A 26,126-nucleotide genomic window follows, 5' to 3' on the forward strand; every position below is an offset into this window, starting at 1 on the left:
ATCTAGCTTGTTTAGTTTACGGAGATTAGATTACGGAAGCGTACAAAAGTCACGTGTTGTATTCAAAATGGCTGCATCTGGTGATTGGAGAGATGGTGGTTTGATACGAGGAATAGGCATACCCCCTCCATCAGGATCTTATAGAGTCGGGGTAACTCATTTCATGCACAAGAACCTCTTCATTCGTCTCTATTATCCTACAAAAGCTACCAGTGGCTACCAATACGTCCCTCATGTCTATAACTCTAGGTACAGGAGAAGTGCTCTTGATTTCTTTGGAGTCAAACTAGCTGGACTCGTATCAGCTATTGCTGGGCTAGTAATGGGTAGGTTATATTGATTAAGGTACATTGTTTATTATTTACAGATACCAGGATACCAGCTTTTTTAAACGCTCCTTTACTAAACACTGCCACGCCTACTGTTGATGCTCATACCAGTACCGATACTCATTCCCATACCACCACTGATACTCATTCCCATACCGCCCCAGTCTCATTCCCAGCTCTGGTATTCTCTCATGGATTAGGTGGTAGTTTCTTCTCTTATTCTGCTGTTTGTTGTGATATTGCATCCCATGGTTTCATTGTAGCTGCACTGGAACATAAAGATGGGTCAGCTTGTCTAGCCCGTCGTAGGGTCCCCCCTCCTCCTCCTCCTCTTGCTAATGAGGGGGAGGAGCCTAATTACCAGGAGTACCTCAATGAATGGATCCCGTTTGACCAGGGATCAAGATCAGACTTTGACCTCAGGAATAGACAAGTAAGCTTTAAACTAGTCCAGTCAAAAATGAAAAATAGAGGATTTTTAATTTTAATTACATTTCCTGGTAGATGATGTTAATTTCTTTCTTTAGGTAAAGGAAAGGAGTGTGGAGGTCCAACAGGCTTTGGATATTCTGCACATTATCAATGAAACTGGAGCTGATGGTATCGTTAATATGTTAGGAAGTGATGAAGGTGCTGGGTGTGGCTTAAACAATATCCTCTCTCAGTTCAAGGGACGCATTAATACTGAATTAGCAGCTGTGGGTGGTCACTCTTTTGGAGCAGCAACTTCAGTTCAAGCACTTGATGAAGACCCGAGGTTCAAGTATGTCCTTTTACTATATATGGATAAAGCTTGTTAGTTTAATGGAGAAGTACTTTATTTTTAGATTTGTGGGTTTAATTTGGCAAATTATGTTTAAAATTATAATTATTAGTGTATTAATTTGAGTAGGTGTGGTCTCCTTTTTGATATTTGGATGTTGCCACTGGGTCCTGAAATATTCAGTACGGGGGTCACTAAACCGGTTATTTTTATAAACTCAAGAGCTTTCACGGAATGGAAAGAGAACTTCTCCATTTTAAAGAAACTACTCAGACAGTCTCAAGACTCAAAAGAAGAACCAAACTTTGGTATGAACTATATAGTGCTATTGTCTTTATGAGTCAATCATTATCATCATCATCATCATCATTATTATTATTATTATTATTATTATTAATTATAGGGTCCAAGCTACACTCATTGTACACGATCAAGTGAGTTTTATTGATGATGAGGATACGGTATCTCATTATTGTTATTATAACCATACCTCCAGTGGTACAGTACACATGACTCAAACTGACGCTCCGTTTGTCCTCCCTCCTTCACTGTACAGTGGGGCTCATGGGGCAGGTCTGTCTCCAGTGACAGCTTATCATATAAACAGTGATCTCTCTCTCTCTTTTCTTAAAAGGCACCTCATGAAAGGTACTACTGACTGCAGCTGCACCTTGTGACTCTGTGTATCAATGAATGGAGTTGAAAAGCAGCTGTCATCCATTGTTGAATTGCCTTGATCTAATGCTTGTGTGAATGTGCTTTCCCTGGGTTATGTTAAATAATGAGATCATTCTCATTCAGCCATTGTATGGTTACTGTAAATAAATAAATGAAGTAATCATCATCATTATTATTATCATTGCTGCATGTTGTAAGGTATAATTATGATGTAACTGACACTTTACTAGCAATTACTTCCATATAAGGCAATGCAGCAGCAGCTGCAATAATAATGAGGAAATTGAGCAACCTCTTAATTAATGATGACTCGACATATTTTAATAAGTAATAGACTCAATTGCTTTAATCGTGTTTGTGTACTCATTTTAGCAAATGATACCTTTAAAATGATAAATTACACTAGATACATTTAGTAATATTAATCTATTGGTCGGTCAATTATATATTTATTTTCATTAACTACAGATATTGACTATCAGGGGGCCGTCCCAATATTGGATGGAGGGGAGGGGTCATCCGAACATGTTGTCATGGAAACTGTCACAGAAGAAGATGAAAGAAAGGAAGTTCTTTCTTTACTTTGAATAGCAGCAACAATTAATAATAATGAAACAATTAATTTTATATAATAATATAATTCTAGACAATAATTTTTAGCACACAGATATATTTATAATGCTACATAATGTCAATAAAACTTTAATTAAAAGTACAAGTGAGTGAAGTGACACACTTTCCATTACTTAATTAATCCTAATGTTACGAGTAAATGACTTAGCTCCAGTTCAAAGTGAATGGCTTATTAAGATTGGTTACGTTGACATTAATGAACAACACCTAATGAAAGGAAGAGTCACAATGAAGCTATACTGACAAATTATTAACACTTCAGAATAAGTAAATATTTTCAATAAGGCCCCTCCCATTTCTCACGTTATTAGTCCAGTTCCAGTCAATGACATCATCTCCAGTAACTCCAGCTGGTTCTTGGCTCAGTCCATAAACTGTAACTTCATTCATTGTACAATTAACAGCTGCACTGTACCCACCACTGAGGACAATAGAACTTAACTGCCCCTAATAATAATAATAATAATAATAATAATAATAATAATAATAATAATAATAATAATAAACCTTGAATTGGCCTGATTTTTTAGTAACTTTAAAAACTCATAAAAAATCTAATTTTGATCGAAATCAGCTCAAACTTTCTATGCAACATAAGTACATGTATATGCATCAGAAAATATCATTAAAATGAAAAATTCTCTACTTTTCATTTTTGGCAAAATTTGGCCAAAGTCCCTGTACTATAGTACAGGGACTTTGGCCGAATTTTGGAGCAACTTTAAAAAATCATAAAAAATCTAACTTTAATCGGAATCAGCTCAAACTTTCTACGCAACATAAAAACATGTATATGCATCAGGAAAAATTATAAAAATCAAGAATTCTTAACTTTTCATTTTTTGGCAAAATACCCCATTGCTGTAACAGATATACAGCAATGGGGTATAACATTAATTTATTTACCTTTTCGACATGAAAAGCTAAAAGTGTATAATGTCCATTCTCTATAGAATCCAGCTCCTCTCCATCATCAATAAACAGAGACCCATAACTCTCTCCAGTTGCGTTTAATGACACCAACAAGCTGTAAGGATTCTGTTTGCTAAATTAAATTAAAATGGAAGTAGATTTACATCAACATTACAAAGAGACACTTGTTCTATTTATAACAAGGCATTGTGTAAAAGGACATTTATATAAACATGAGTACAAAAGTGTGGGTGAGAAACAGAATGAGAGTAGCTGTGAAACGTTTCCTCAAATAAAATTAGACCAAAAACAAACATTAGCTCTCACCATCAAATAATGACACAATTAACATACACAGAGAGAGAGACTGAGGTACAACAAAGTTTAATAAAGCATAATGTGACACATACAACAAAGTTTAATCAAGTACTTATGTGGGTCTATTAAACATGTGTATGATCATATTCAACTTAATCACATGAAGAAGCTTGCACACTCTCAGTGAACTGGTTCACACAACATCACTGGCTGGTTCAATGACTGTCTTTAAAAGGCTCTGCTAGCTCATTGTTTAACACTGCAGGAACAGACTGGCCTGACTGACCTGATGCGTTACATCATAAGTTTAATTAATTAATAATTGAATGAGAGAAATACTATGTCAGGCATGGGCATGCAGCAAATTTTTAATTAACAATAATTATTAATTAATGTGTCACAAAATATAATAATTAGTCATGTGCACATTTTATTAATGAGGATATCCTGGGGAGGGTTCGTTGTTCATTATAATTTTACTAATAATACCCTAGTTACCATTCCCAGTGGTTGTGTACAGGTGTGCTGGTATATTTATCAAAATATTAAATTGAACTTCATTAGCTTTAATATAGAACCTCACACGTTAATAAAGTCCCTCTAGCTCAATTTAGTAAAGTTTAATAGTACACACGTGTTTATGAAAGGAAGCTACTTCAAGATAATAATGAGAAGAATTAACACAACAACACTGGCATACCCAACACATACACAATATAATTACCATACATTTAATGTACTCTTGATACAGTGTATAATCATTAGTTACCTGAGTGTGGTGGTAGTGTTTGGTTCTTGTTGAGGTATTATTGATCCTCCCAGTACATGAAGTGGAATATAATCCAATGGAGCCTCTAATATTACAACATACTGACCTTTACTCACAAACTCTGTACCCTACACACACACACACATACACATGTACATTTATGATGATGAGGGTACGTTTCTTACATTTCTATAGTCAAACCATCTTCCTTTAGGAAAGTAAGCTACCACACTTGTGGCATTCTATAAAATAACAACAACAACAACAACAATAATAACAACAACAAAGGCAGCCCACCTCCTCCAGTACAGGAGATATGAGGAGAGCCTTGCCCCACATAAACTGCCGAGCATTAGACCAAGTCTCAGTATCAGACGGAAAGCTGGTAAATAAATAAATAATTAATTATATATCATTAATTAATAATATACTTACACTGATAAAAGAGGTGTGGCTACCATTGATCCGTTAGTGTGGGCGTGATAGAATAGAGTGTATAAAAATGGGAGGAGCTTGTACCGGATTAAAAGGACATTCCGAGTCGAATTAATGACCTCTTCACCAAACTCTGTAGGATCTTGTGCCTAGTTATTAATAGTTATTAATAGTTATTTTAGTAATGGACACTTTGGTAGTGTCTCTGTTATACAGAGGTGTCCTTTATGTGGAGGTTATTTTATAGAGTAAGGAATGTAATTGGTACACTAGGTGCTGTCCGTTAAATGGAGGTGTACGCTATAGAGAGTGTCCATTAAGAGAGGCTATACTGTACATGTACAAAAATTAATAAATTAATAATTTCGTCCTTTGATTGGTACATACATGTACCTATATTAGTATCCAATTAATTAATTAAATTATTAATTCTTATATAGTAACATGTTACTAAATAAAGTCTATTGTTCAACTGAATACCAGAAGCACATTACTGCAGGTCAGTCTCCAATTCAGTTCACAGAATGAGCTGAAATCATGGGACCAACATTATACTATATACAGTGAAATTGGTGAAATGAGGAATTTATCCTTCAAAAGAAATTTGGATCAGTCATTAACTGAACAAGGTAATACTTGCTAAATGCAATGTTCATTGAATCACGAACAACTCATGTGCTTCGGGATTATAACAACATAGCAGACAGCACCTGTAACCCAGGCCCGTAGCCAGGGGGGGTTCGGGGGGTTCGGACGAACCCCCTGTTGTAGCTGCAAAAAAGTTTTAGATTAGCTCCTGTCATGAAGAACAGCACTGCAAAAGCAGGATTAGCATTTTGGCAACAGCGAGAAGCACAGATAGCCATTTTAGCTGAGTCAGCACATGGCTGAGATGCGTAAATTAAGACCACGCCTACCAACCACGCCCATTTTTGTCAAAATTTTCGCTGCGCGCTTTGCGCGCAGCAATTATCAAACCCCCTATTTTAAGTTCCTGGCTACGGCCCTGTAACCTCCACATAAAGGACACCTCTGTATAACAGAGACACTTTCAAAGTGTCCATTATATAGAGGCTACAGTACTTACTATCGTATTGTAAGAGTTATGGTTCCGAGAGAACGGATAGAAGGCCCCGACCTGCTGCCATCTCATGCAGAGTTGACTCGTTGTGTTGTCAAAAAACCCACAAATATCTGCCCCAACCTAAAGTGGGTGGAGTCAAAACTAATAATGGAGGAATGCATCAAAACCACTCACCAACGGAATACCAAACAGGGCAAAGTTGAGGATACCTGAGAGGAGAAAAAGTGCATTAAATAGAAATATGACACTAACCTGGTATAGACTGTCTGAGGTGAGGCCACTGGCTGGCGTTGTCCCCTAACCAGTGACCAGTGTACACCCCACTACCGGGGTAAGTGGAACGAGATATGACCAGCGACCTTTTATTGAACAAAGACTGAAGAGACCTAAAGCATAAGTACATCAATATGTATCAGAAAATGTAATAAAAATTGGGGGTGATTTCGGAGCCATTTTTTGGAAAAAACCATGGGCTATAGCCTTGGGTATTTTTCAGAATTTTGACATTTTCTTAAAATGGCCATAACTTGAAAAATTGAAGTCGGAATCACCTCAAACTTTCTACACAGCATAAGTACATCAATATGTATCAGAAAATGTAATAAAAATTGGGGGTGATTTCAGAGCCATTTTTCGGAAAAAACCATGGGCTATAGCCTTGGGTATTTTTCAGAATTTTGGCATTTCCTTAAAATGGCTGTAACTTGAAAAATTGAAGTCAGAATCATCTCAAACTTTCTACACAGCATAAGGACATCAATATGTAGTATCAAAAAATGTTGATACTTTTTGAAGTCAATTTCATACACACACATGTAGATGATTATGACCTTATAAGTGTATCAGATGCTGTATGTACCAGTACAAGCTCCTCTAATTGTGAACACACACACACTAGTAGATACAGCAAAGGATCAAGTTTTTTGTCAATAAAATTGTTACAAAACAATTCATGATTCATGTTACAAAACAAAATGGCAATCATTATATTAATTTCCTTCATCTGTTGCACAACAACACACACACAAACCATGGGGTCTATATCCTCCACTTATTACATAAAGACATAACAAAAACTCCATTATTTAAAATATAATATTTAATTAACTAATGAGCCACACCCACTAATTAATAATCCCCACCCACCTCATTGTCTCAATAGCCTCGGTGTGTCCATAAAGACTGTGGACGTTATAATGAGAGGAGAGATATTGGACCCCAGTCATGCACAGTGTCTTGTCCAGTATACTTCCTTGTGCCCTTATTGCAACTGTGGGGTGTGGTCAATGTGTTACCATAACAACCACTTACCTGGAAGGTAGGGTGGGTTGTTGAGGGTTGAGTTAGAGCAGCCATAGATTGATCCAGGGATGAAATTGGACGGTTCGTTCATGTCAATCCACAGTCCGTCGAAACTGATGTTATCATGAAACTGTGTGAGTGCCTCTAACCAGTAAGACTCTGTGGCCGGGTTAGTGAAATCTGGATATGCTGTAATTCCTGGCCACACCTAAGGGAATGAACAGGATGATCTGGTGCTCATTCTCAATTCTCTCATTCTCGTTCTAATTACCATTCCCAGGAGTGGTCCGGAACCAGTTTCATTCATTATAAATATTCTATCATCCAGTCCATCATCATATGGAGGATAGGTACCAGCTGGTTTTGTCGCCGAAATACCAGGATCCTATAACAGTTATTAACAGTTATTAATAGTTATTAATAAACTCACAGTGATGACTACATAGTGCTGTCCATGAGCGTGTAGGTTGTCCACCAGCTGGGGCATTGTTGCATAGCTAGTATGATTATAAGTGAAGTCCAGGTGATCACTCATGTAGTCTATATCGTTCCACTGGGTATCCTGGGGTATCCCATAATGCCTCATCCTTTCAACGACCTCTAGCGTCCGCTCTGAAGAGAAGTACCCCCAGCGACACAAGTGGAACCCTAGGGACCAATAGGGGGGCAGGAATGGGCGACCAATCAGCTGAGAAATAGACAGATCAATAAAGGAATAATTGAATTAGAATTTGATAGTGTACATGATGACATCATAATAACAAAGGTACAGGTAATGGGTGTGTTGCCAGTGTTTGTCAATATAATAAGTTAATATGTCTTTAAGTTCCTGTATACAACATGCATCTAATCATATGATGTCATTATGCAGGCACACGTACATGTACATGTACATTCTTTATATACCAATCAGTTATACAGAACTGATGGTTGGGAATTAATTAAGGCGGAGCAAGTACTGGTTGAATTGAATAGAATCAATTAGAGACCAAATGTGGTGCTTAGATCAGAAGTATTGCAGTACATGAAGGATAATGGTACAGTGTAGCCTCTTTATAATGGACACTCTCTATAGCGTACACCTCCATTTAACGGACAGCACCTAGTGTACCAATTACATTCCTTACTGTATAAAATAACCTCCACATAAAGGACACCTCTGTATAACAGAGACACTGCCTTGATATTTAGTGTTTGTTTGTGAATAAACTCTTCTCCCCATGTTTATTAAGTAAGTTAAGGATTTTCAGTCATGATCTGAAAAGCATATGATCCAATAAAAGGAAGTCACCCGTTAGTGACCGTTAGTGACCGTTAGTGATGTGGAGTGAAAATGTGACTAATTTCTGACTGCCTGCCAGTGTGTGCTACAGTAATCTTTCAACAACATCACATGCAACCAATTACTCTTAATCCAATTTAGTACATACTTCTATAATGAGGATATACCTTTATTAGATGAGGCCATTTTGTAAGGTACAATTAACCTATAAAAAAGTACCTCTGAAATAAGAACACCTTTGTATTAAGGACAGATAGTGTGGGCCCAATGGTGTCCTTAATAAAGAGGCTACACTGTACATGTATTCATGATCATTTCACATATATACATATCTAAAACCAACAGCAGTAACATTTTATCTCATTTTCTCTAATAAAACACACACAAAGCCACAGACATTAAAACCACATACACACAAGCAAGCAATACACATACATGTATATGTACACATGTTATGTGCTCTTGATGTACATGTATAAATGTGGTGGATATAAGCCGTACAATTGCTAGACAGTTCCTGTTCAGTATAGTCTTCATATCACAGACCAAATTACGACCACAGGAGGCACAGATACACTGAATTAAGTATCAAACAGATGTGGCTCTCTGTACAGGTATTAATGAGCTAGTTCCAGAGTGTGAATACACCAGACAATACAAAAAATGCTGTCATAAAAAGAACAATGCTATGACATATCCTGGAGCAGATGATGGAGGACTGAGCTCACTCGTTGAACACACACCACCACCACCTGCCAGAAACATGTACGCTAATACTCTTGTCACCTTAATATCTTAAATATGCAGCATATACCACTACTGCAGTTTTAATTCTTCATAAACTTACTGTGTCTGTGACAAAGGGAATGCATAGTAGTATAGTAGAGTAGTACTGTCTGGAAAAGCTATGAGCCATTTTTATCAAAGCGGCTCAGACAAATAGTTTACACAAGTACACACAACACAATGATCATCATCACAATTACGTATGACTCTGGTATGCGTCTCCCACCTTGTCTCCCTCCCCCTCTCTCTCCTCTCTCTGTCTGTCTGGTTGGAGCTTACTTGAGTGTACTGTGAAATGACATCATCCGGTGAAGGGCCGAGCAAGAAATAGAAATCAAGTACTCCACCAATAGTTCTATAAGTAATGGCTGGGTATGGTAACAGCTCAATTTCTATAGATAATAATAATAATAATATTATTATTATTAATAAATATAAATAATAATAATAATAGTTAATAATAAAATAAAAGGTATACAAAAAGGAAAGGAGTTCTTGTATCTCAAAGCTTCATTGCTACAAAAGTGGATGTTACACACAAGAGCTGGGTGATATAATTTATTGAACCATCAACACTACATTAACTGACAGTTGGACAGCTTCTAACTAATAATTATATAATTACATCAGTGTGACACCTGTCACCTCAGTAATGATGTACAACTTGTGTACTGTACAAAAAATAATGAATCAAAATAGTGATAATAATAATAATAATAATAATAATTAAGAGATTTAAAACAAACACATGCACAGTTTGTGTGTGTAAAGCAAAACCTTTTTTAGTAGGAGTCAGTTTCTATTGTAAGTTAAACAATTAAACATTGGTCTACTGAAACATCAACAACTAATGAAAGATCACTCATTATACACAGAAACTAAATCATTGCACTATGTCAGTGTTGACTTTAATCATTTTCCTGTTCAGAATATCCACGTGTACTTTCTACTGTATACTATAGCCAGCCTTGACCCCAGCAGCCTCAGATAAGAGCATCCTCTAGAGGTACACATGCAGAGTAGCTCTAGAGCTATTGCACAATGTACCCTTGAACTGTTGTTGTTTATAAGCAGTGTATAATCTGTTTAACTTTCACCAACAATCCCTAACAACTTTATACACTCATCAAATTTCAAGAAATCAAATTAGAAGGTTAATTTCAAAACCAGAGGAAGCTAGGAGACCTGCAGTCTCCTCTTGTTCTTGGTCTCTTGAAATCTCTCATTTTTAAGCTTTTAGTCTCTCATATTTAGCCCTAGGCCTCTTTAAGTCCCCTATTCTTAGTTAGTTTGGTCTCCCAACATTTACTTCAACCTAAAGACACATACCCATTGCATTGCTGTTCAATAAGAAGACGCCATGAGCCGATCCAGTGATGTTATCCATACAGAGATACATTGGATGGACCCCATAGAGGTTTCTTGTTGTCTAAAAATGAGATTATATTATTGTAAATAAACAATTTTGTTTATGTCATAATTGCAACGCTATACAAAAAATAAAGGTATTCAGTTAATTTGTTGATATTTGTTGTATACATTTACGGCTAATCGCTTCAATAATGTGACATCACACGTCACGATTTCTAAACAGCAACTGCTATACCCAAAAATGGTCCATGCAGTACTGAAGCTAAGGGCCAGAGACAAAACAGGCAAACAATAATAGTTAGAACAAAATTAATGGAAGGACTACAATGAGATCACTTTAGTCATAACACATTTCGTTCATTAAGAGCAGCATAAACATTCATACCTTCTACACTAAGCATATACATGTACAAAGTAACACCTATTGACAGTAGTACACACTAGGATCATGTATTTCTGTTATGGATCTCTATGGCTTTATATGTGGCAATGTGGTTCTATTAGAGACTATAATTAGTCTATGGTTTGTTAAAATGACACTATTCTTACATCTTTATTGTTGCATAGTAACTTTGAGTTGACTCAATTGAAATGGATTTTTTCAAAATTGGGCCAAAGTCCCTGTACTATAGTACAGGGACTTTGGCTTAATTTCGCCAAAAATGAAAAGTAGAGAATTCTTCATTTTTATGATATTTTCTGATGCATATACATGTACTTATGTTGCGTAGAAAGTTTGAGCTGATTCCAATCAAAATTGAATTTTTAAAGTGGCTCCAAACTTGGGCCAAAGTATAGGACACCAATGTTAATACACATACATGTAAATTGCTTATAAGAATCTTGTACTATTGAAAAACAGTTATTATATTACAGCTCTTACATCAAATACAGGATCAGGTGGTACATCACGTGAAAATAAAGTCAATTTTGAATAATTCATGTCTAGTCTCCAGGGGGTGGCGTGCTCCCCCAGCCCATATATATATGAAGAGGGAAGGTGAGAGGAAATCTGTAGGAACTGATCACTTACAACAAGACCAGGGGCCATTTTAAACCTGAGAGAGAGGGAGAGAGAGAGGGTATTTTAGAAGTACAATAGTGTGAGAGGATTGAATCCATATTTTAATTACAATTGACACCCAGTGACACCTGGTCTGATATGGTCATTCTACAGTGGTTAAGGAGACACTAGTCAAGCCCTACCTGTCACCTTGTAATGAATGCATGGCCTGATATAAATCTAATAATAAGGACACATGGCCAGGACCAGCTCTGATAAACACCTCTTCTTATGAAGAGAGTGTAATATGAACTGGATTCCATTATGCTTTAGACAATTAAAGTGTTTTATACAGTAAGGAATGCACTTTGATATATCTTTAGAGAAATATGACCCTCTCCATCATTGATAGTTATTATGCAAGTATGTTCAAGCTTCTCTTAAAAAGGTTGTACAATGAATTATGTAAGTAATCATTGCAACAGGAATGCATTGGATACTACTGGTACAGGCTTGCTCAACTTCAAAGATACACTGTAGATCAAAACGTTGCTAAAATTACTATTCTAACTTATTACTAGGGAACCCCTTTAACCAATCTCTCTCTTTCTCACAGTGTGGCTTGTGAGGAGGTTCTCTTTATTTCAAAACCAAAGGATTCACTCTCTGTTAGGCTGAACGAGTACATCATGTTGGAAGGTTTCTTAGTTTGAGTTTGACCAAAAACCTTTGACGTCAAATTAAGAGGAACTTGATACCGATCTGACTGACTTTCATCATAAATCTAACAACAATAAAAAACAATAAAGTACAATAATTATTGTTTTTGTTGTTAATTACCTTTACTCTAAGTCTGTAGTCAGTTTCATAAGTTACGTCTACTTTTAGACGCTTAGAATCACCTCCAAACATTGATGGGAAGGATTCCTTCCGTACTAGTGTTGCCATGACACCAAAAGGACCATCCTGAAGCTTCCCATCTAACCTGTAACCATGGTTACTTGAATAGGAACATCGTATGGTTGCATTTGGTTGCCAACAGCAACCACGAGAGTGACATACCTCCTCTGATTTGTCGTAACTCCACCCATCACCTTCGGGGAGACAGGAAAAGAGAGAGTTGCTGTCATGGTTACAAGATGGAACAAGTAGACAAGATGTTGTGTTTTTATACCAACAGCAACCAAAAGTTGTACAATCCCCTTCTCGAGTGTAAGGACAGGGGAGTGAGCCATTGGGCGGGTCAATGGGACAGCCATTGGAGGGAGGAGGAGTAGGAGAGGGTGTATTACCACCTGCTTTATTAGAAGAGGGGGAGAGAGTAAAAACGAGAGCCACTGCCAGTCCTATCACAATTAGAATTAGCAGACACAAAGATGCTACAAGCAAGCATCTTTGATATGGTCTGAGACAGCATGTAGCTGTATCTTTCCTGGTCTGTATGCTGTGATTCTCTTCAAGGACTTGATAACGCCCTTTCTTTCCTGCAGACATAATCGATGAGTCCAGCAAAAAAAACAGCTTGGATGAGCTAATTATGCGCACGTGCGGTTTTGTTTGTATAAAAGGAGCTGCTTCTGGAGTAGGAGAAGCACAGCAAAGCTTTTAGAGTGACAGTGTAAATACAAAAGATCACTTTATCTAAGAGACTCATAGATATTCCGGAATGAAGCTATTCACAGCCATTCTTATCACTGGAGCAAGCTACTTCTTCCTTCTTCAGCTCGTGGGTCCGGCCCGTGGCCTACCACTAAGTCATAAAAGAGGCTCCAGACAAACTCCAAACTTTCCAAACTCAGTCCCTGTCGTTAAAGAAGAAGACAGGCCCAAGAACAGTTGCAAAGTGGCCATAGTAAGAGAAGAGTTCATTAATCAGCCTGATGGAAACATTGAGCCAGTGAGGCAACGAACTTTCAAGTGCTGTGAAGGATACGGTGGAGTAGAATGCGACAGGATCACCGATCCTTACCTTGCTGCAAGCCCCTGCAGTCCAGCTAGCTGTCCAAACTTCCCAGATGCCACTTGTGCAGTGGTGTCTCGCTGTGGCAAAGATGAAGCTATATTTCTAAGTGATACTGGAGACATATTGGATTGTGGCACCCCAAATGTGACCACATTCAATATCACTAGCCTCTCCTGCACTGGAGTCTGTCCTAATGATCCCTGTGCTGGTATAACTTGTACTGAGCATCCGAATGCAATGTGTCTAACTGTTGGGTGCTCATGCGAACCAGTCTGGATATTGGACTCAGGAGTGAGTGTCAACTGTACCACAGGGCAGGCAGTCGATCCTCAAGAAATAAAGAGAAGAAGACGGAGGGAGATTAGCGAAGAGACTCCATCTATAACATTACCCTCCTGTGAAAGCTAAACCAACGGCAATGCAACTTATTAGAATTTAACTTATTATTATTATTATTATTATTCAGGTGACCTTCATTTCTACCCTCCCCCCTCTCTCTCTCCTTCATCATATACTTTTGATTCAATATATCTCACTTGATTTGTAACATATTTAACTATAATTATAATTATATTATTATTGACATAATTTTTTTCAACCAAGTTTCACACTCATTTATAACTAAATAACTGTCAATCAGCCAGCCCAATATTAACCCTCAGCTTTGTAACCACTGATGCTGTAGAGCTTGCTATAGGTTTCTTTAGTCTTGTGGTATAGAGGTATAAAAACTGTATTGTCTATTTTAATCTTTTGTTGTCTGTTTTTCCCAGTCTTCCTATTAACCTGTACATCATATCATATTTAACTTCCTATATATAGCATATGCTACTCTACATGATTCCCTCTATTCATCTTGCCTATGTCCCTTCTCAAAAGATGTACAATTTACACCTAGTTCTCTTTGATAGCCTACTGTACTGTGACACTGATGGCCTGTAGGCTTTAATAAAGCTCATTCAATGAATTCTTTACATTTAGTGCCTCCTCCATGTTTAACAAGAGGTATGCCTCACTCCAGACATTATTGGCTTGCCGATTTAGGTAGTCTTGTATTAGCATTCTGGGATACTGAGACTAACGTTAGACATTCCATTGGTTTTTTCTTAAAATGGTGACATTGAGAGACAGCGAGTGGGGGGTTTATTTCATACATAAATTAATGTATTTAGGTGATCCTTTTATTGTAACTTCCTCTCATTATAGGAGCCTACATGTACATACAAGCAGTGCCTGGTATGCTATTCACCTCTCATATAAAGGAGTAATTCTACACAGCCCATTCCTCATATAGTGTGTTTGTTGATGCTTGCTAATTCATTCTCTTATGTAATAAATTATATTCATAATTGGGCCCTATATAAAGTGCACTAGAGCACATTATTAATTAATTTATAATTTGTGTACATGTAAAGTGTGTGTTTGTATATATAAATGTGCCAGTTGTATGGTTCTATCATTATTTCATAACATTATACTTCATTATCATTATTATCATTATTATTATTATTATTATTATTATTATTATTGTGTTTGTGACTTTAGCTGTAATTTCATGAATTAGGCTATAATATATCATTCAATACTGTAGGTATCACAGTTCAGCACATGACACTACTGGTTCTTCCTGCTGACAGATACATATACTACCTTGTTATAAATCAATATATCCAACAGCAATAGAGCTGGTTCATATAGCTCAGGTAAGCAAGCAGACTCCACTCAGTCAGGAGCCTGGTCAGCTAGGCTACATGCTTTAAGTGTCAGCACCTAGTGTAGGAATTGAGAATAGACTTTTATTTATGGATTTACAATACCTGATTGAGAGGGTGTGTCTCATTATAAAGGTTAGAATGGTTACATTCCCCTAAGAGGATGGGGTCATATCAACAATAACATGTGTATGTATCTTAAGGTGTAACAATTAGAACAAGCCTACACCTGCCTTTGGTAATTTGCATGGGTCTGCAAATCAGCCTGAGAAAAAACTAATTAATTAACAGAAAACAATAAACATCCTTGTTGTTATTATCATTGCTGAATTTGGCATTAATTTAATTTTATTTTATTTTATTTTATTAAAGATATATGAATTCAGCTAAGCCATCAAGTGACTCGGTTAAAGTGCCCTCCAGCTGTGAAGAACTTTTAAAAGAGGCGGGTCGTCTTGTTAGAAGTTCAACAAGTCCTCATTCTCCACTTTGGTTGGACGGATTGGATTATCCAGCACAATATGTGGTCAGACAAACTCGTAGCATGACCTCTCGTTTTGAAACTCCTCCTCTTTCTCCTCCCCCTCATTCACTCGTTGTATCAATACCTCGTCACTTGGTTGGGCTTTGCTCAGTCTCTCGGCCACTACAGCTGCCAAATAATATTGAAAGGATCGACTTTTATTTACCTGATGACCGATTTCTTGAACTAAAACTTCAAAAGTTGCAGGAGATTCAGAAAGAAAATGAAAAAGAAGAAAAATTGAAAAAGAGAATTGACCATCAAAACATCCAAGTAAAGCTGAGTGTAGCCTCTATATAATGGACACTTTGAAAGTGTCTCTGTTATACAGAGGTGTCCTTTATGTGGAGGTTATTTTATACAGTAAGGAATGTAATTGGTACACTAGGTGCTGTCTGTTAAATGGAGGTGTACGCTATAGAGAGTGTCCATTAAGAGAGGCTGTACTGATTGTTTTTGAGTTTGTGTGTGTGTATGTGCATATTTCATTGCATTATTTCTTAGCGTCTTCATGTTTATGGTATGGCATATTGTTTAACATTCCTCTTCAATTAGTCTTCATTAACTAACACTGACGACACTTTGAGGGATAGCGGCTGTGTTTATCCTCCTTCGTCCGCCCACAAAGGTAATTAAAATTCACCAGTTTCTATGCAAAAACAATTTAATTGAATCCATAAATGTACAGTATAGTCTCTCTTAATGGACACTCTCTATAGCGTACACCTCCATTTAACGGACAGCACCTAGTGTACCAATTACATTCCTTACTGTATAAAATAACCTCCACATAAAGGACACCTCTGTATAACAGAGACACTTTCTTGACCCAAAGTGTCCATTATGCAGAGGCTTCACTGTACATTTACATCAAATTAATTGATTCAATTACAGCTCCACCGTGTACTTTTACTAAATTAAATGAAACGGAAGCAGAAGAGGCTCGGTCTCTCATTTCTATTGGCTCCATATCATTACCAAAAGTTGGTGCAATCATGTATTAAGGACTACTCACTTAATTGAATTGTTATTTTACTAAATATTCCCAGTAATCCTCCTAAATATTAACATGCAGGAAACAGCCTCAGGTATAATGACTATTATATTGCCCCACGTACATACAACAGGTTAATGATCATACCATTGCTGTATTGTAGCTTTATATTGACCAGTAATACTTGATATTGACCAGTAATACTTGATATTGACCAGTAATACTTGATATTGACCAGTAATACATGATGTGCCTCTGCTTGCTCTAAGCAAGACTTGTCCTGGTATGTGGATACTGTAATCTATAGCTTTGTTTGTAACCTAATGTAGAGATACTGTTACTTGTTTGTCCATGATTTGGAACTGATACATTAAAATTATGTAATATTTAGTTTACACTCTCTGGAGTATTGAGTTTCTTTGTTATGCATCTGCTTAATGTTGTTGTCATTGGTCATTAGGGATCATTAATAATTCATAATAGTTTAATGCACATCATGCATATAGACCCTATGGGTCACTGTTCTTCTATAAAAATTGTTTAATAATTCATTTATTATTATTATTATTATTTATTATTTGTTATCGCTCTGTGTGTGTGTTTGTGTGTGAATTCCATCTTAATTTGGGTGTGTCCACACTTGTTTATACCATGGGAGACTGTCCCTCTACTCCTACTAATATGGACTATAACAAGTCTCAGTTAAACACTTACAATCCAAATCTCACACACAGACCAATAACACCTTCTTATGGACGGCAAATGAAATTGGATCACGACTTCTGATAGTGACGGATAAGTCAATGGACCTCATTGGATTGTCCAATGAGAAGAAGAGGAGGAGTATGAACCTGGAGGAGGAGGAGGAGGAGGAGGAGAGAAGTAGTAACTTATGGAGGATTCTAGACTCTGTCCCTTTGCCTGCTGGACTGACTGAGAATGTACAGCAAGAGAGAGAGAGAGATGTGGTTGAGATGCTCTTCTTGTCCTGTAGGTTCATTGTTTAGAATTACACAGTTTGGATTCTGTTGATGATACACTCCTGACCATATTAGGAACTGATGAGTGCTCAATGAGGTAACTTTATCATTACTTATCGTTAGTTGTTATCTTTAGTTATATACTATGTCTCATTTTAGGATATTTAGAAGCCAGAGTGTCTCCTATGACCTCAAGTTATTTCAAAAAAACCAGCTTAGAGAGTGAGGAATTAGTTTATCACATTTTAACTGCATCTCTCTTCCATCATTTCCTCCTTCCCCTTTCTCCCTCCAGTCTCAGTGCAGTGGCCGTGTGTTCAGATCAAGACAAGGTTACCATAGCAACAGGATGGGCGTGTCCCTCCCCAGCACTTCGCCTGTCAGTAGTGACCATCAGCAATGAAAGGTATAACCACAACAGATATAATTAATCATTAGGTATCAGCATAACCAAGGTGTATTTTAATTTATTGAATAATGAGAGACTCTCAATACCAGACTAACTAAACCCTTTAGGTCAGGGCCCACTGTAGTGAGTGAGAAGGAACTCCCTTTGGATGATCCTGGAGGAGGAGGAGGAGCTCACAGAATAACATCAGCTTGTTTTGTGAATAAAAAATATCTCATTGCTGCTACTGATAAGATATTGATTTGGTAAAGAGAGAGAGAGAGAGGAGGCATGAATTGGGAAAGATATTAGCTCAAACTGATGCGTGTGTGTATATAAATCAAGATACCATATCATAACATACACACACACACATCACTCCATGCAGGGATAATGAATCAGCATTATTACTCAAGAAAGTAGAGCTTCACTGTGCTGCTAGTTTTAATCAAATGATGTCCTTATCAACATACACTGGAATGATACTCAAAGGATTCTTGGAATGTCTTCATCAGAAGGTACACATTGAAATTACATACCTCTCAATATAATACACTCCTTGATTCATGTGACATGGAGAGAGAGTACATGTATTGTACATAATGTAATGATAGCCGTACTTCAATTAACAAACGTCACTTCTAAAAATAACCAGCAGCCATTATCATGATACCTCTCTTCCTCCTTTCTCCTCTTACATCAACACATCTTTTCAGTATACACCTGGTTATTTTGGAGGTAAAATTTTAGGCAACTTGATTAGTGTTATTATTTTGAAAAACTATTCTTTATTATAAATATTATCCTATTTTCATTATTTGTAGTTATTTCTTGTTGTTTGCTCTAATCCACCTACTCCTCCATTAGTCAGCAGCTGCTGCTGGTTGCTAATGGTAACCATGACTACTGAATCTTCTATAGACTTGGTGTGTGGGTGTGATGGCTCCATAGACAAAGCAATGATAGTCCGTGCCTACTTGTTGCCAAGGGCCTCTAGTGACATCAACTACAGGAGGTTAGTGGCAAACATGAGTTACATAATGGATGAACAGTGTAGCCACTTTTAAGTGTTATACAGAGGAGGAGGTGTCCTTTACATGTACATGGAAACGGAGGTCATTTGTATTGTTTAAACATGTCATGTGTTTGGCTATTGGCTATCCATTAATTATATTATTCCATTACACTCCAGGTGTGGAGTTAGGGCTGGTAGTGTGAGTGTATCAGGTAACTTGTTGACAGCTGGTCTTTCAAACGGAGTGATAGTTCTATGGGAACTGAGACAAGAGCTACCGATTGGATATTTTGAATTCTTTAAAGGTATTAATGTCACTTTCCTTCAAATTATTAAAATTGAATTGTCTTCTAATTCTCTCTTTTGCAAGATGGAGAAGGTTCATCTTTCCAGCACTTATTCCTACCACAAATCAACACTTTATTAATTCACAATAATTCTGTCATCTATTTATATAAATATTCATCATTATCCTAACAACTAGTCAATGGTGTAATGAGAGGGAAGCAGTTAGACCATATTATTGACTGATATCAGTAATCTTATTAAAAGAGATACACACATACACTGGACTGTAATTGAACAAGAGAGAGAGAGAGAGAAATAAGTTCATCAGCCAGAACAACCTCTGCAGCCGCAATGAATACATTCAGTGATCTTATCCTAAAAACAACAACAATAATAATAATAATAATAATAATAATAATAATAATAACAATAATAATAATAATAATAAATACACTTACTGTTTCTAGTTTGCTCTTTGGTACTCTGCAGATGCAAGCAGTTCCAAAGTTAGTGTCCCTGGGTTGGATGCACCTTAAGCAGCAGAGGTTCTCGTAACCGGACTAACAGAGAGAGAGAGAGAGAGAGAATGATAAACAAAACTAATATGGTCATAATTATTGGTCCTGTTTGTTTAGCGACAAAACATGTCCTGCTTTAAATTGAAACCTTACTAATCTCGTTAAAAAGGTTAATAATTCCTTAATATTAATTAATCAAAATAAACCCAAACACAATTAACATGACGTGCAACTTTTGATGTACCAAATAACAAACAGGAGCGTCAACAAATAGTGATTTGTGTACACATAACTAGTACACTGAACCATTCGTTACCATAAAAGAAGCATGTACTGGACTAGCCTTGCTATAATGGACACTGTGTCTCTGTTATACAGAGGTGTCCTTTTTGTGGAGATTATTTTATACAGTAAGGAATGTAATTGGTACACTAGGTGCTGTCTGTTAAATGGCCAATTACCAAAAATTTAACAATTTGCCAAAATTTTATCACTCTGAAATTAGCACCAGATATAGGGTACCTGTTTGTTGCTGGAATGGCATGTAGTTGTTTTTGGTGAATATTATAATGAAAGGATTCTTATTATCATAATCAGTATAAACACTCCTTATAAAGGAGGTACACAGCCACTCCCTATTGCTTTTGGCAGTCTTCCCTCCTGCAGCAGCTGTAGCCAATAATGGACCCACCTTTTTCCACTTGGCGATAAGCGCTGCGTCTGCAATATTCTCATCCAAACAAAACTGGTACAACTCTAATTGGAAAAATAAAATAAATTATTGTACTGGGTATTACCTAATACATGTACTTATACTGTGTAGAAAGTTTGAGCTGATTCCGATTGACAATAGATTTTTTATGAATTTTTAAAGTTACTCAAAAATTGGGCCAAAGTCCCTGTACAGGGATTTTGGCCAAATTTCACCAAAAATGAAAAGTAGAGAATTCTCAATTTTTATTACATTTCCTGATGCATATACATATACTTATGTTGCGTAGAAGTTTGAGCTGATTCCGATCAAGATTGGATTTTTTTACAAATTTTTAAAGTTGCTCCAAAATCGGGCCAAAGTCCCTGTACTATAGTACAGGGACTTTGGCCAAATTTTGCCAAAAATGAAAAGTAGAGAATTCTTTATTTTTATGATATTTTCTGATGCATATACATGTACTTATGTTGTGTAGAAATTTTGAGCTGATTCCGATCAAGATTGGATTTTTTACAAATTTTTAAAGTTGCTCCAAAATCGGGCCAAAGTCCCTGTACTATAGTACAGGGACTTTGGCCAAATTTTGCCAAAAATGAAAAGTAGATAATTTTTCATTTTCATGATATTTTCTAATGCATATACATGTACTTATGTTGTGTAGAAAGTTTCAGTTTATTCCGATCAAGATTTGATTTTTTACAAATTTTTAAAGTTGCTCCAAAATCGGGCCAAAGTCCCTGTACAGGGATTTTGGCTAAAGAGAATTCTCTATTTCTACATGCAGGCACTTAACCTCTGCTGATGGCCTTTCTCTTGTAAAATAATTCATAAATGTAACGAGACTTTTGATGATGAATCCTAAAGTTAAGGAACACTAAATTAAACTGATTCCCAAAGTATACTAATAATATCCTGAGCCACACCCCCTTAACACATCCCACTTTATGAACTTACTTAAATATTGGCCAGAGAGCTTCCGATTTTCTCTTTCCTTCATGAGTCTCAATTTCAGCTAATAATAAACAAACAAATAAATAGATAAACAATTAAATAAATACCTTCTCTTAGTTTTTGGTCGAGTTCATCCAGTGTTGGTTCTATGACTTCCCATCCTTCAGGAGGTTTCTTCCTGCTCCTCCTCACCTTAGGCATACTCCCTGTATATGGTGTCACTAGAAAATAACAAAAAAATAATATGAAATACGTGGACAAAACGTACATGTAAAAAACCAGAAATGTATTGATGATGGGCGTGGCTATACTAATTGAAACGGGTGTGGTTTAGACTCACGTGATCCTTTCTCTTTCTTTCCCTCCACCACGTGCTCTGAACCGAAGAGGCCATTATGCCAGGGAGACTAGTCTATTCAAAGACGTATGTCACTCCTCGTAGACCATTCGAGAAGTCTCGTTTAGACCAGGAGCTAAAGCTTGTTGGTCAGTACGGGCTGAGGAACAAGAAGGAAGTGTGGCGGGTCAAGTATACTCTAGCTAAGATAAGGTCTGCTGCTCGTGAGCTCCTCACATTGGAAGAGAAGCACCCAAGACGACTTTTTGAGGGTAATGCTTTATTGCGTCGACTGGTTCGTATCGGTGTACTGGACGAGTCAAAGATGAAGCTTGATTTTGTATTGGGTCTTAAGGTAGGTTTTGTACGGGGGGGGGGAGGGGATCCATTAATTTGGTATTTTATGCCATTTACCAATATTATGGGTGTGTTTTATGTGGGCGTGGTTTATTACAATTAATATATTTTAATGTGAACACCAGGTTGAGGATTTCTTAGAGCGACGCCTTCAGACCCAGGTATTCAAACTAGGGCTTGCCAAGAGTATCCATCACGCTCGTGTTCAGATCCGTCAAAGACACATCAGGTCAGACTAGTGGTCTTGAAAGATATTAATACATTCATACATCATTCCCTCATATAGAGTTAGGAAACAGATTGTTAATGTTCCTAGTTTCATAGTTCGACTGGATTCACAGAAACACATTGACTTTGCTCTAACCTCTCCGTTTGGTGGGGGTCGTCCTGGACGAGTGAAGAGGAAGAATATGAAGAAGGCAGCAGGAGGGGGCGGGGCTGATGATGATGAAGATGACGAAGATTAAGTAAGAGAGTGGCTTATTTCATTTATTTTTAATTTCATTCTTTCTGTAGGCATCATTGTATTGTAATTATGAATGGACAATAGATTTCCATTTTCTGATAATAATTGTTATAAAGAGATTTTCCAATTTTGAAAATTATGAAAGTTTCAAACGTGTTAGTCTGTGACTGTGAAATCTTAAACAATCAGTTTTAATGGACTTGAGCGAAATAGATACAATAAATATTTCATAACTAATGGAGGGTGATGATTATAACATGATGAGTTCATTTGACTCCAATGTTGGGTTGTGCACTAGTTAAACCCATTTGCATAGCACGAAATGATTTGGGACACTAAAAATAACAACAACAATAATAATAAATTAATGAAATGATAATGGACTCACTGTATTTGCATAGTGTCCTTTGTCTCCGCACTAAAGAAAAAGAAACCAGTTCCCAAAGGGTTAAAGATATTGATTGTGATACCTTGAAACATGTAACTTCATGTATCGGCCGTCTCTTCCCTTGAGTGCTTGGTTTCGTCTCTGTCGTTGCCGTGGTGATCGTCGTGACAACAGGAGGGGCTTCCGTTGCATTAGCACTACTGGTTGCCATGGTAACAATAGAGTTCTGCATAGCAGCGGTTGCTAGGTTACCAAACTAAAGTCGATAATAATTTGACAGTCACAAAGTGGGCATGTCTTACTATAGCTGAAGAATGGAATATTGGAAATGTTTTAGTTCCTGGCAGTTCGTATCGCGGGCTACAACAAAATAAATTAATAATAATTAATAACCTCATGAATCTCTCTTTACTGCACATGCTTGCAGCTGATACCCTCAGGACAAAAACCAAACAAATACTTTTGACACATGACACGCCTAGTGTGTCTGTTCCTACAGGAGGGACCTGGAGCAAGAGGAGGAGGAGGAGATGGTTAACTAATTGATCATTATTAACTTGCCATGTTTGCAGAATCCTCTATCGTACCAGGGGCAGTCCTTAACCTTGAGTGTGTCAGCATCAACATGCATGAACTGACAATCTTTATTGTTGCACTCACCTAATGGAATATTCAATAAATGGGGGACTTAAGGAGACCAAAAGCTAGAGATTTCATTTCAGGAGGCATAGACAGACCAAAAGTCTCCTAAACTCCCTCTAGATCTAACTGCAGTGTTAGTCAATACATTTACAAACTTTAAGTTGCCAAATGATTCATCTCATTATTAGCTGCTGTTACATAACTATGACTTAGGTGTTTAACATATCCCAGATACATACAGGGCAATAATTGGAGTGTTGTATAATGGACACAGCTGCTGACAGGCTAATCAATGGTATAATTAGGTTACTCGGTTGCTATGGGCTATCTGTTGCTAGGGCGCCAGCTGAAAATTTTAGTTTATTTGATTTTAATTTGATAATAAGACACTGTTACTCATCAAGTCCGTTAACAGTACGTGAGGTTTGAGTGTACTAGGGATACCAGTGAATAAACACCTGCTGCTAGTATGATGAGAAATTACACTTTAATTAACAAATACACTATTGGTCACACCGTAAGGACCATACCACAGCTGGTAATTTAAAAAATTGCATTACTTCACCTCCTTCTGATGCATGATAAAAGAATATAACATAGCAAGACAAGAATGAACAAATTTCTCATTTAATTCAGGTAGAATCTTCATTAATGACATAGACTTACCAAATTTCTGAAAGAAGTAGCAAACTGGCATCCGTCCCATGTCATACTCATGAAGGAACTCACACTCGTCTCCTTTATTGCAGAGCTGTCTCAACCAGTGCTTGCACACAATGACCCTGTCCCCTTTAATGTGGCGATAAGGACAGTTGAAACCTCTTGAGCAAGTTCCTTGTAGGAAGAACTCACACAATGGGGCCTTGTTCTCTGGAGAGAAAAGATCCACCATGTAAGAGTACATATGATATCAATATTATTATTATTGTTAATTTTGTTAAAATTCTTAGGTGAATGACTTCATAGTGGTGGAGTATGTTAACCAGCCCAACCCTTATCCCATGATATTAAGTATGTAGCCACGCCCCTTTCATAGTATTAATTAATTGACTTACTGTCCATTCCAGGGAAAGGTAGTGGTATGGCCCCGACTTGTTCAGCTAGGAGCTGCTCAATCTCAAATTCATAATCATCAACATTGGATATGTACTCTTGTAACATGGTGGCTAAGAACACTTAGATTATAATGAATAGTTAATTATTATATGACCACACCCACACCACGCCTACAAATAAAATGCCGAAAGGTTGGTATGCTAACTCGTGTCGTGTTGAGTGTTTCTTTTCTTTTCTTTATTTGCAGGAAAACCAAAAGGAGGTCACAAAGGTCGAATGAGACGCTTTGTGACTGAAGAAGAAATGGTTGACCAGGAGGAGAAGAGAAAAAGGGAACAAGAATGGAAGGTATGGCATATCTATGATCTATGGTGGGTACTAATCACACTGACTTGAAGCATCTATCATTCTATTATTTTGAACGTTTCTCATTTGCAGAAGAAGAAAGGATTAGCGCCAAACAGGGTCGATGAAGATGAAGATGATGTAAGACAAGAAGATGAAAAAGAGTCGGAAAAAGATGATGACATTTCATTTGGTCGTGGGGCATCAGGTGGACATGGTCTGGAGGAGGAGGAGGAGGAGTCAAGTGAAGAGGAGGAGGAGTCCAGTGATGATGAATATGTGAGTTTGTCATTTCAATGGCTTCTTGTGATTGGGTTTTTAGATTCCAAAATCCAAAGGTGTTGAAGGTCTTATAGAGATTGAGAACCCAAACCGAGTCCAGCAGAAAGGAAAGAAAGTTCAAAGTCTTGATGTCAATGCTAAGGTTGAGCTATCAAGAAAAGAAAGGTATGGGCTAGTGATGGGTGAGTGTTTTTGAGATTTTGTTTTGATGAAGAGAGGAGATAGAGAAGCAAAGAGCTGCAGCTAGTTATCGCAAGAAGCATGAGGCTGGGATGACTGAGGAGGCTCAGAGAGACTTAGCTCGATTAGCCCTGATTAGACAGCAGAGGGAGGAAGCAGCTAAGAAGAAAGAAGCAGCTAAGAAAAGTAAAGATAGCAAATGTTGCATGTTCTGCTATCTTGTTTATGATTTGTAGTGGAAGCAAGCAAGAAATGAACACCCACACACATTCTATTATTCATTGAATTATTAATAATGAAGCTATCAACGTGGGAGCACGTGTGTTGGAGAATGCGCAGAACTTTTGGCGGGTAAACAGAGGTT

The 26,126-nt window shown here is 37.2% G+C and overlaps 7 protein-coding genes across 8 annotated transcripts; 4 read left to right on the forward strand and 3 right to left on the reverse strand.

The window, feature by feature from the left end:
• The first annotated feature begins 16 nt into the window (after positions 1–16).
• Positions 17–2,485, forward strand: LOC100634693 (platelet-activating factor acetylhydrolase-like). Of its 2 annotated transcripts, XM_019998179.1 has the most exons (8): positions 75–151; positions 250–326; positions 368–762; positions 857–1,092; positions 1,222–1,400; positions 1,496–1,526; positions 1,589–1,740; positions 2,239–2,485. In XM_019998179.1, the coding sequence occupies exons 2-8, from the start codon at positions 323–325 to the stop codon at positions 2,355–2,357; spliced, it is 1,116 nt and encodes a 371-aa protein (XP_019853738.1). In that variant the 5' UTR covers positions 75–151; positions 250–322; the 3' UTR covers positions 2,358–2,485. The 2 variants fall into 2 exon arrangements, with proteins under 2 accessions (XP_003387647.1, XP_019853738.1); XM_003387599.3 differs by having other exon boundaries at positions 17–326.
• Positions 2,389–13,178, reverse strand: LOC100634817 (lysosomal alpha-glucosidase-like). Its single transcript, XM_019998176.1, has 19 exons — positions 12,506–13,178; positions 12,280–12,449; positions 11,546–11,720; positions 10,621–10,720; positions 9,571–9,683; positions 7,654–7,911; positions 7,495–7,608; positions 7,233–7,431; positions 7,068–7,191; positions 6,174–6,307; positions 6,096–6,130; positions 5,925–6,041; positions 4,838–4,986; positions 4,700–4,784; positions 4,588–4,644; positions 4,403–4,530; positions 3,310–3,448; positions 2,707–2,850; positions 2,389–2,610 (listed from the first exon to the last, which is right to left on the reverse strand). Exons 1-19 carry the CDS (start codon positions 13,157–13,159, stop codon positions 2,548–2,550), a joined length of 2,958 nt encoding a protein of 985 aa, XP_019853735.1. The 5' UTR covers positions 13,160–13,178; the 3' UTR covers positions 2,389–2,547.
• A 2,538-nt stretch (positions 13,179–15,716) lies between these two features.
• Positions 15,717–19,732, forward strand: LOC100634943 (uncharacterized). The gene is made up of 12 exons (XM_019998167.1): positions 15,717–16,136; positions 16,419–16,491; positions 16,758–16,846; positions 17,592–17,798; positions 17,852–17,934; positions 17,997–18,059; positions 18,133–18,243; positions 18,354–18,491; positions 18,614–18,743; positions 19,050–19,240; positions 19,418–19,545; positions 19,611–19,732. Exons 1-12 carry the CDS (start codon positions 15,717–15,719, stop codon positions 19,715–19,717), a joined length of 1,740 nt encoding a protein of 579 aa, XP_019853726.1. The 3' UTR covers positions 19,718–19,732.
• Positions 19,660–22,044, reverse strand: LOC100638094 (protein BUD31 homolog). The gene is made up of 7 exons (XM_003387626.3): positions 21,978–22,044; positions 21,817–21,930; positions 21,713–21,770; positions 21,552–21,616; positions 20,738–20,802; positions 19,987–20,088; positions 19,660–19,903 (listed from the first exon to the last, which is right to left on the reverse strand). Exons 2-7 carry the CDS (start codon positions 21,908–21,910, stop codon positions 19,853–19,855), a joined length of 435 nt encoding a protein of 144 aa, XP_003387674.1. The 5' UTR covers positions 21,911–21,930; positions 21,978–22,044; the 3' UTR covers positions 19,660–19,852.
• Positions 22,032–23,047, forward strand: LOC100637966 (40S ribosomal protein S9-like). Its single transcript, XM_003387625.3, has 4 exons — positions 22,032–22,401; positions 22,529–22,632; positions 22,690–22,870; positions 22,920–23,047. Exons 1-3 carry the CDS (start codon positions 22,105–22,107, stop codon positions 22,868–22,870), a joined length of 582 nt encoding a protein of 193 aa, XP_003387673.1. The 5' UTR covers positions 22,032–22,104; the 3' UTR covers positions 22,920–23,047.
• Positions 23,029–25,105, reverse strand: LOC100635068 (cleavage and polyadenylation specificity factor subunit 4-like). The gene is made up of 8 exons (XM_003387602.3): positions 24,955–25,105; positions 24,566–24,769; positions 23,819–23,917; positions 23,670–23,763; positions 23,560–23,617; positions 23,340–23,513; positions 23,258–23,287; positions 23,029–23,204 (listed from the first exon to the last, which is right to left on the reverse strand). Exons 1-8 carry the CDS (start codon positions 25,058–25,060, stop codon positions 23,136–23,138), a joined length of 834 nt encoding a protein of 277 aa, XP_003387650.1. The 5' UTR covers positions 25,061–25,105; the 3' UTR covers positions 23,029–23,135.
• LOC100635192 (28 kDa heat- and acid-stable phosphoprotein-like) lies at positions 25,074–26,094 on the forward strand. Its single transcript, XM_003387603.3, has 6 exons — positions 25,074–25,146; positions 25,203–25,303; positions 25,394–25,579; positions 25,623–25,747; positions 25,797–25,948; positions 25,999–26,094. Exons 1-6 carry the CDS (start codon positions 25,137–25,139, stop codon positions 26,016–26,018), a joined length of 594 nt encoding a protein of 197 aa, XP_003387651.2. The 5' UTR covers positions 25,074–25,136; the 3' UTR covers positions 26,019–26,094.
• The last annotated feature ends 32 nt before the right edge of the window (positions 26,095–26,126 follow it).

The sequence above is a fragment of the Amphimedon queenslandica genome, unplaced genomic scaffold (genome assembly GCF_000090795.2).
Source record: "Amphimedon queenslandica unplaced genomic scaffold, v1.1 AMPQUscaffold_13335, whole genome shotgun sequence".
NCBI classification, from domain to species: domain Eukaryota; kingdom Metazoa; phylum Porifera; class Demospongiae; order Haplosclerida; family Niphatidae; genus Amphimedon; species Amphimedon queenslandica.